The sequence below is a fragment of the Pyrgilauda ruficollis genome, unplaced genomic scaffold (genome assembly GCF_017590135.1).
Source record: "Pyrgilauda ruficollis isolate IOZ18807 unplaced genomic scaffold, ASM1759013v1 scaffold264, whole genome shotgun sequence".
NCBI lineage: Eukaryota > Metazoa > Chordata > Aves > Passeriformes > Passeridae > Pyrgilauda > Pyrgilauda ruficollis.
In genome coordinates, this window is record NW_024523978.1 from 17,509 (window position 1) to 27,507 (window position 9,999).

The 9,999-nt window shown below is 52.6% G+C and overlaps 1 protein-coding gene across 4 annotated transcripts; it reads right to left on the bottom strand.

Annotated features, from left to right (window-relative positions):
• Positions 1–888: 888 nt before the first annotated feature.
• On the bottom strand, positions 889–8,795 carry SMIM11A (small integral membrane protein 11A). 4 transcript variants are annotated; one of them, XM_041471344.1, is made up of 5 exons: positions 8,651–8,795; positions 7,439–7,500; positions 4,466–4,553; positions 2,574–2,753; positions 889–1,054 (listed from the first exon to the last, which is right to left on the bottom strand). In XM_041471344.1, exons 3-4 carry the CDS (start codon positions 4,484–4,486, stop codon positions 2,586–2,588), a joined length of 189 nt encoding a protein of 62 aa, XP_041327278.1. In that variant the 5' UTR covers positions 4,487–4,553; positions 7,439–7,500; positions 8,651–8,795; the 3' UTR covers positions 889–1,054; positions 2,574–2,585. The 4 variants fall into 4 exon arrangements, with proteins under 4 accessions (XP_041327278.1, XP_041327277.1, XP_041327276.1 ...); XM_041471343.1 differs by having other exon boundaries at positions 4,466–4,620; XM_041471342.1 differs by lacking the exon at positions 8,651–8,795 and adding an exon at positions 7,585–8,493.
• Positions 8,796–9,999: the final 1,204 nt, after the last annotated feature.

Consider the following 9,999-nt stretch of genomic DNA (forward strand, 5'->3'; position numbering starts at 1 on the left):
GCCTTTATTGCTGTGTTTCTCTGTTTCTCTGTTGATGAACAGAGAAATAAAATCTGCTCTGGAGCCAGGCTGGGAGAGCTGGGAGTGTCCAGGAGAGGGAAAAGCTCCAGGAGAGGGAGAGCTCAGAGCCCCTGGCAGGGCCTGAAGGGGCTCCAGGAGAGCTGCAGAGGGACTGGGGACAAGGGATGGAGGGACAGGAGCCAGGGAATGGCTTCAAAGTAGGATTTGATGGGATCGGGGCAATGAGGAATTGCTCCCTGGCAGGGTGGGCAGGGCTGGGATGGAATTCCCAGAGCAGCTGGGGCTGCCCCTGGATCCCTGGCAGTGCCCAAGGCCAGGCTGGACACTGGGGCTGGAGCAGCCTGGCACAGGGGAAGGTGTCCCTGCCATGGCAGGGGTGGAACAAGGTGATTTTAGGTGATTTTGGGTCTCTTCCAACCCCAACCATTCCAGGATTCCATGCCCAAGTTCTCCAGGATTTGGTGCCACTGCAGAGGCAGGAACAGCTGCCTCCAGGCTGAGCAGAGAACAGGGAACCAAAGAGATTTCTCAGGATAAACCTCTTGCCATGAAACTCCTTCTGTGATCTCCAAGGAGCCCAGGAAGTCCTGGGTGCACCAAGTGCCTGGAGCTGCTCCTCTCCTGATTCCATGCAGGTCCCACACCTGACCCTTGCAGGAAGCACCTGCAAAAGCTGCACTGAGCTCTTTCCACTTCCTTCTGCCTCTCCACGAGCTTTGGAGCCTCCCAAGATACATCCAGAGGATTTTTCTCCTCCATTTTTCCCTCCAGAGTGTTTTCCTCTTCCATCCCAGCCACCTCCTTGCAGCTGATCTTTCCCAAGTGCCTCCCCTGCAGCTCCAGTCCTTTGAGGAAGCAGCACCCACGTTTATTTTTTAAACAAAGACTTTTTTTTTTATTGCATAAATAGAGGCTCAGCTGCTTTGCTGTACATATAAAAACAGAGATAATTTAAGTGTCACTCTGAGGTTACCCATCCTTCTTTTCCAGGAAGGCTTCATCCTCCTGGGAAGGCATTCCAAGTGTCAGGAACCTGCAGGGTGGGGACAGAGCAGTGAGAAGAGCAGGCACAAGAGGGAGAGCACAGGGGCCCCAGTGCCCATGGAGCTGTTCCCAGCTCCATGGGGGAATTGCTCCCTCTGAATCCCAGAATTTAGGAAGGATAGAACCTCTGCTGGGCAGCTCTGGGGACTGGGAAGAGAATTTCTGTGGGATCAGAGAGGTTTGAGCACCAAGGGTGGTGTCACCTGCTGGGCACTGAGGTTTTGGGGCACAAATCCCTGGAGCTGTGGGGTTTGCCAAACAGAATTCCCTGGGATAACATTGCACAGAACCCCAAAATCCCAGCCTGGTTTGGGTTAGAGGGATCTTAAATCTCATCCCATCCACCCCTGCCATGGGCAGGGACACCTCCCACCTCCCCAGGCTGCTCCAAGCCCTGCCCAACCTTTCCTTTTCCAGGGAAGGGCCCAAAATCTGCCCCAAAGCCAAGTCCTGAATCTGCTGGAAGCAGGAGACTGAAAAATCCCTTTGGTTTTGGTTTTTTTGGGGGGTTTTGTTTGGTGTTTTTTGGTTTGTTTTGGTTTTTGTTTTTTGTTTTGGGGTTTTTTTTGTGTGTGTAAATTGAAAAAAATTCGTTCTCATGGTTATTCCCAGGGCCTCATTTTTAGGCACAATTCCCAATCCTTGGGAATAAAAGGAATAAAACAGTGACAGGGTGGAAATAAAATCTAGGAAAGATTTTAAGTGTCTTTAGATGGGAGGGGATGACCTCAGAAAGGGAAATAAGATTTTATTTCAATAAAGAGCAACATGACATCAAACTCCCACTGAGCTTCCAAAGGGCAGGCAGGAATAGAATTCCCATTTTGCTGCAGAACAGGGAGAAGTGAAGCAAACTGCTCCAAAAATGACAAGCAAGGCAGGGAATAGAATCCAAGCAGCAGGCAGGACTCATTCTGCTCATGGATTTGCTCCAAGAATGCAGGGATTGCTTCAACTTTGGAAACAGAAGGGAGGAGCTCAGGAATTTCAGAATGAAAATCCCAAATGTAGGGAATTTTGTAATGTTCATTTTGCTCTTTCAAGCAGAAAAAATGTGCATTTTTCTCAGGGAGTTCTACGTGGTGGATGTTCCATGGCAGAACCTGTCCCTTTGGGAATTCCAGGTGTGGAATTTTCCCTTTCCAGCTAAACCACCCCCAAGCTGTCAATAATTCCACTCCTCTAGAAAGGCTGATTATTTTCTCTCTTTATTTTGTGACTTCAGGCTCAGAGCTCTGATTGCAGCATCCTGCCTGGCTGCTCCCCTGCAGTTCTTCCCAATTTATCCCCCTCTTTGTGCACCAGGCACAAAAACCCAGGGAATATTGTGCTAAAACATCCTCAAACAGGACAGTGGCTCATGTAACTCCCACAAAGAATGAGAGAACAAATCCCTTGAAACATCCCAAATATTCCAAGAGCTCATTTTGGGATCCAAAATCCAAATCAATCCCACTGGGATTAGCAATGCCATTGTCCAAGCCCAGGAATTGGGATCAGTTCCATACCTGAAGCACTCTTCACTCATCCTTCTTCTCTCCTTCTGCTTTCAGTTTCTCCTCACGTTCCCTCTTCAGTTTCTCCTCAATTTTCTTGCTCTGGTACATTTTGACTCCAGCAAAGGCCAAGCAAAGGATCAGTGTTTTAGCTGCCAAAATGTACATCAGCAGTGGGAAGTTCTCCAGAGCCTGGAATGCCAAAAAATCTGTTTAGGCACTTCTGGAACTCTTGGGCAATTAAAAATGAATTTATAGGGATGTTCTGCATCTTCCATTCCAACATTAATGCTCCTCTCTCACCATGATTTTTATTTCTGTGGGGAATTAAACCAGGCAGAGCAAGAAAGCCAAAGAAAAATCCCCTTCCCTCAAGTCCTGAACTCCTTTTGCTCATTTTGCAGCAATATTTGCACCATCTGGAGCTGAAAGAAAAGGGAAGAGCTGAGTATTTTAGGGAAATTGTGAAAGTGGAAATGCTTCTGAAGAATCCTCACAGGTGATGGATCCCTTGGCATCAGCTCTCAGAAGGGATCCCCAAAAACACTCCAGGAAATCTTAATTCACAGCAATTTTGTAATGAACCTGCTCAGATATGGAAAGTGTAGATAAATGCCTTTAAATTGGCAGAAAAGTGACAAATCCAAGGATTGCTGTACCAGTTCTGAATGCCTGGAATTGCACAGAGTGTTTCAATTCTATAAAAACATGGACTTGGAGAGGAAAATCCAGTGGAAATGGGTGGTGGGCACTGAGCAGACCCCAGGGATGGGGTGGGGCTGTGTAGGGCCAAGGCTTGGACTGGGTGATCCCTGTGGCTCCCTTCCCACCAGGATATTCCAAGGTTCTGTGGTAACTCTGTGAACTTGGAATTCACCCTGTTCCCTCAGGATATCCCAAAGCTGTCAGGACACATCAAAGCTCTGAATTTGGGCCAAGCCTTGTGTCCCTACACCAGCAGGGAGCTTGGAAAAACAGCACCAGGCTCTGCCAATCTCCCCACAATCACAGAGGCAGCAGCTCTGAACCCACAGCTCTGCAACACCAGGGCAGGGGGAAAATTTGATTTAATGAGTTCAAATTGTTAATTACAGAGTCATGGAATGGTTTGGGCTGGAAGGGATTTCAAACCTCATCCAGTTCCCCTGTGCCAGGCTGCTCCAGCCCCAGTGTCCAGCCTGGCCTTGGGCACTGCCAGGGATCCAGGGGCAGCCCCAGCTGCTCTGGGAATTCCATCCCAGCCCCTGCCCACCCTGCCAGGGAACAATTCCTCATTGCCCAGATCCCATCCAGCCCTGCCCTCTGGCACTGGCAGCCATTCCCTGTGTGCTGTCCCTGCATCCCCTGGGAATTGTCTCTCTCCAGCTTTCCTGGGGCTCCTTCAGGCCCTGCAAGGCCACCCTGAGCTCAGCCCAAAGCTTCTCCTGTGCAGCTGAACAATCCCAGCTGTGCCAGCCTTTCCTGCCAGCAGAGCTGCTCCATCCCTCTGCTCATCCTGGAGCTTCCTCTGGGATCTCTGCAGCAGCACCTTGCAGGAGGTACCTGCCCCAACACTGTGGTGCCTGACACAAGGACTCCAAAACCCCCAAAACCCCTAAAACCCAGTGGAGAAATTGCCCTCCAGTAACAAAAGCAGCTGAGGGAAGAGCAGCCAGAGAAAAACCTGGAAAGAGGAAAGGCAGGAGCAGCAGGGCTGAGCAGAGCTCAGGTCTAACATGGGAGGCCCCAACAGCAAATCCGGGGGCAAGCACATCTGGCAAGGAAGGACAAGAAGAAATCCCCTGTCCCTGAGAGTGTGGGGGTTAAACAACCCTCCCCTGGGTAGGGAACCATCAGAACCCACCCAACACATCCTCCATGCAAAGAGCAGCCTTCCCTGCTTTGGGAACCTGCCCCAGCCTCACCTTCCAGTTAAAGGCCACCATCTCAGCTGTGGGGTGCCCAGGACTGGGGGGGTTACACTCCTGGAGGCACAGGGCAGGGCAGGAACATCTTGGAGACATGGAAAACAAAGCAGAATGAACTCTTGCAGAAATGGAAAACAAAGCAGAATGAACTCCTGGAGAAACAGAAATTCAAAGAGAATTAGGCAAGCTGCTAATTAGCCCACCCTGCCCTGGGAGGGGCTCATCCCCAGCAATCCCCAGTGACCTCAGGGCCTTTCTGGGGCTCAGGGACAGGAGCAGGACAGGGCTGTGACATCCCAGAGCAGGTGCTGGGGCTGGAATTCCACACCCTGACAGCTGCCCCATGGAAAACATGGAAAGCACGGCTGCCTTTGGAAGCTGGAGCTGTGTGTGCTGCCCCTGCCTGCTTCTGCTGGGACTGAGGACACACAGGAGCTGCCCTGGGGCTTCTCTGAGGGTTTCCAAGCCCACCTGCTCTGTTTGGAGCCTGAACATCGAATTAATCCTCGAATTTCTCAGTCCTCTGTGGTTGATTAATTTAATTCTCCATACTAACAGTTTGTAAATACAGAGGTTAGCAAGGCAAGCGCTCCCTGGAGCCCTGAGTGGTCACCAACCATTCCAGAGCTGAATTCCTGGGATGAAAAGCCTGCAGCACACACAGCACTGCCCTGGGCTCTCTGCTTAGCTGCTGGAATCCAAATTAACCCCTGGAGGCCTTTCCTGTCCATGGAAAGGCGGGAGAGAACACTCCAGCACCATGAAAAGCTCAGCTGAATAAATCAGCAGCACACCATAGAGCAGCTGCTGAGCTCCCTGCAGAAATTAAATGTTCTTGCAGTTCCTGTCCTGCTCAGTTTCTGGGCAGATTTTGTAATTTCTCCAGCCAGAGCATCCTCTCCTCTCCTCTTCCCTCTCACCCTGCTGAGACCCCTCTGGAAACATTCCCACTCCTCCAGAGTGACCAAGACCCAGCTGTACCAAAGCCCTGGGGTGGCAGCCACCACCAAACTCCTGTTCATCAGTCACTGTTCCTGTGCTGATCCTGATTGTGCAGCTCCTTCTCCTGCTGGGAAAATGTCAGGGTGGTTGTGAACACAGTGCTACTACACCTCCAAGAAAAGGTATTTTCACTTCATGGAATCACAGGATGGTCTGGGTTGGAAGGACCTTGGAGATCATCCCATGCCACCCCTGGGAAAGGGGAGGATTTTGTCCAGAGCAGCTGTGGCTGCCCCTGGACCCCTGGCAGAGTCCAAGGCCAGGTTGGACACTGGGGCTTGGAGCAGCCTGGGATTAGTGCAAGGTGTCCCAGACCATGGAGGCTGGATGGGCTTTGAAATCCCTTCCAATCCAAACCATTCCAGGATTCTAGGATTCCCTTCACACTTAAAAAACACCATTTATGAGCACTGAGGTCATCAGCTCAAGAGCAGAAAGCTCCAACACTGCTTTTTCAAGGCTGGGGTATCTTAAATCAACAGCTGGAATGGTGTGTTTGCCTTTCCCGAGGAGATAAGGCACAGAAAGGAGCAGGGAACACATCCACAGGTAGGCATTGTTCCCTGCCCAAGGAAATGCAGGCAAACACAGGGTCTGGGCCCCACACAAGGGCACTGCTCCCTCCCCTCACCTGCAAGGAGCTCTGGTGTGCAGCCACGTGAGGAGAGACAACAGCAGCAGGCTCTGCCATTCCCTGACAGCTCCACAGCTGGGATAACACAGCAGCAGGCTGCCAGGGATTCCTGGGACTGCCCTGCCAGGCACTGCCTGCTCACTGCCAGGTCCCCTCTGGAGATTTATTCCTTTCCAAATGGGAGGTGGTCATGAGCAGAGCCATGCCACAGTGGCTGCCCCAGCCCTGGCAGTGCCCCAGGCCAGGCTGGATGGGGTTTGGAGCAGCCTGGCACAGTGGAAGGTGCTCCTGCCTATGGCACTGGATGGGCTTTAAGGTCCCTCTCAGCCCAAACCATGATGGGATTTTGGGATTCTGGGCTCTGTGTGCAGCCTTGTCCCAGGGAATTCTGTCTGGTGAAGCAGATCAGGCTCCTGCAGATGGGAAAGAGGAGAGGGTCTGGCCAGATCCCACCTCAGGGATTGCTGTGAAAGCAATTCCCTGTGAACCCCAAATCCTCTGGGATCCTCTGCAGGCACAGCAGGCTCATTCCAGAGGCTCGTGTCCCTCAGGGAGGGTGCACCACATCCCAGAGCTTGGAATTAGCCCTGATTCCAGCCCCAGGATCTCTGCCCTGCTCTGCCTTGTGCAACACAGCCCCACAGGCGGCCCCAGGCACGTGGGAGGCCTGTGGTGGAGCAGGGAATTGAATGCCAGCCTGGATTGCAGCTCCAGCCCTCCCCAGGAAGCACAGCCGAGCCCAGGCTCTCAGGGCATTGTCTGCAGAGCACGGACAGCCCCAGGGCACCACAGAACATCCACAGAACAGCCACAGCATCCAAACCCCCTGGAGGTGTCCTGGCAGGCTGCACATCTCGCCCTGCCTGCCAAGAACTCCACCATTCCCACAAAATGGGGCTGGAGATATTCCTTTGGGGATTGCTGAACAACTCCAGCCACCAGGCCTTGGAAAGCACCGAGCTACTGAGTTATCTGAGTGCACTTAAATGTGACTTTTCTGAGCTAGAAAAGGGGTGTCACTCACCAAGGCCAGGCTGGATGGGACTCTGAGGAACCTGGAAGGTGTCCCTACTCATGGCAGGGCTTGGAATGGCTATGTATATATATATATATGAAGGTGTCCCTGCTCATGGCAGGGCTTGGAATGACATGATCTTTAAGGTCCTTTCCAACCCAAACCTGATTCGGAAGGTGTCCCTACTCATGGCAGGGCTTGGAATGGCATGAGCTTTAAGGCCCTTTCCAACCCAAACCTGATTCAGATTCTGGATCAACTCAAGGTTCCAACTCAAGCAACATCAAAACAATTTAAAAAACCATCAAGACCTTCATACCTGCCAAAGCAGAAGTTAAAAGATGAGTGATTCCTCCGGTAGCTCCTCACATACTCCAAAGTCTGGAAAACAGGAACAGAGCAGATGGGATGTTTCATTCACATTGGTTGGATTAAAATAATAAAAAAAAACACCAAAAAGCAAACCAGAAATGCCAGGGGCACATCAGACTCTTCCACCATGGCATCACCAGGGATCACAAAGATGATCCCACAACTGGAAGCCCTCAGCTCTGGAAACAGGCTGGAGAATTGGGATTGTCCAGCCTGGAGAAGGGACAATTCCAGGGAGACCTTAAAGCCCCTTCCAGTGCTAAAAAGGAGGGAGAGGGACTTTTTATATGGGCAGAGAGTGCCAAGACAAGGAGCAATGGTTTTAGACTGCCAGAGGGCAGGGTTGGATGGGATCTGGGCAATGAGGAATTGTTCCCTGGCAGGGTGGGCAGGGGCTGGGATGGAATTCCCAGAGCAGCCGGGGCTGCCCCTGGATCCCAGCCCAACTCTGTCCTGGGCTGGAAAAGAAGGGACTGGGGAACAAGGAGGGAGGGTGGAAAGCAAGAAAATCAGGGGGTGCAGAGCAAGGAAAGGGGATGGAGAGAAAGGAAAGGGGGCTGAAGAGAAAGGAAGGGGGACTGGGGAACAAGGAACGGGGATGGAGAACAACAAATGGGTGCTGGAGAGTAGGGGGAGAATAAGGAGGGGGGCCTGAAGGGAAAAGCAGGGAGTGAAGAACAAAAATGGAGGGCCTGGAGGGGAAGGAGGGCGATGGAGAACTAGGAAAGGAGGCTGGTGAACAAGGAGGGAGCGGTGGATATCGAGTAAGGGGGCTGGAGGGAAAGGAAGAGGCTGGAGAACAACAGCGGGGGGACCGAGAGCAAGGGCGGGTGGAGAGCAAAGAGGGGCTGGAGATGGAGGAAAGCGGGGTGAGCAACACGGAAGGGACTGGAGAGAGGGAAGGGAGGATGCATTAGACGGGAGAGGGCTTGGAGAGAAAGGACGAGGCCTGGAGAGCAAGGACGGGGTGGAGAAGGGGCAGCGGCAGGCCGGGCAGGGCAGGCAGCAGGCCCGGCCCGGGAGAGCGGCCGAGCCTGCGGGAGCGGAGCGCTCGGAGCTGGCGGCGATGCGGGCCGGGGTCCGCCAGAGCCCCGCGGGGCCGTGAGGGGAAGGAAGGGAGGGAGAAAGGGAGGAAGGAAGGGGCCCGGGCCGGTCCTACCTCCGGGCGGCCATGGCAGCAGGGGCGGCGCTCCCTCACGGAGCTCCCGGCAGCGGCAGCGCCGGGCCCGGCCGGGCCCGCTCCGCCCGCTCGGCTGCGGCGCTGGGCATGGCGGGGCTCGGCTTTTCTCCCTCAAAATTAACAGTTCTGCCCTAAAGCAGCTCCCGAAAGCACCGCGACGAGGTCCCAGAGACCGCCCGTGCTTATGCAGTGCCCAAGGCCAGGCTGGACACTGGGGCTGGAGCAGCCTGGACACCTTCCACTATCCCAGGTTGCTCCATGCCTTGTCCAGCCTGGCTTTAAACATTTCCAGGAACGTGGAGTCCACAGCCCCTCTGGGCAGCCTGTGTCAGGGCCTCACCACCCTCATACTAAAGAATTTCTTCCTAACATCTGACATAAACCTGCCCTGCTGCAATTTAAGGCCATTTCCCCTTGTCCTATCAGTTCATTACTATGTAAGAAGTGCCTCTGCAGCTCTCCTGGAGCCCCTTCAGGCCCTGCCAGGGGCTCTGAGCTCTCCCTGGAGCTTCTCCTCTCCAGGTGAGCACCCCAGCTCTCCCAGCCTGGCTCAGAGCAGAGGAGCTCTGTGAAACAGCTCTGTGTTCTCCTCTGGACTCTCCAGCATCTCCACCTTTTTCTGGTGTTGATCCAGGGGCAGCTCTGCAGGTGGGGTCTCACACGAGCTAAGTAGAAGAAATCCCTTCCTTCATCGTGCTGGTTTTGCACCTCCAGCACATCTGGAGTGTGATGGTATCAGCTCAAATCTCAAAACCTGTGGTCAAGACAAGCCAAAGGCTCCCAAAGAAAAGAAGCCCTTTGTCATTTATTATTTAACACGAGTGAAAATAGGAATCAGATCACTAAAAAGGAGTGGGAAGTGAGTGTGTGCAGGTATCAGGTCCTTCCTGTGATTCATTCCCTAATTGCTTCCTCAGTCAATGCGTGGAGATTGGAGATTTCACTGGACATTTTCAGGTTATTTTTAAAGTGGTTTTGAGTCACACAGTGTGGATCTAAATTGGCACTTTTGACCAGCACTAATTCACAGTTATTCTGAGGTGGAAACATCCAGATCTGCTTGTGGATTTAAAAAATGCTCAAATAATCAAGTTCTCCCTGTCATGGCTTTATTTCCCAAAGGACAGACTATCAAAGGGAAGCACAATCACAGACTTTTCTTGGACTTTGCCAAGATCCTCACGGGAACCATGACATTGATTTCCTCAGGACTCCATTATCCATTGACCTGTGTGTAAATTTAATCAACACTCCCACAGCTCTTTGGAATTCCAGTGAGTTCCCTCTGTGTGACTCCATGAATCCCTCACTGCTGGAGTTCCAGAAAG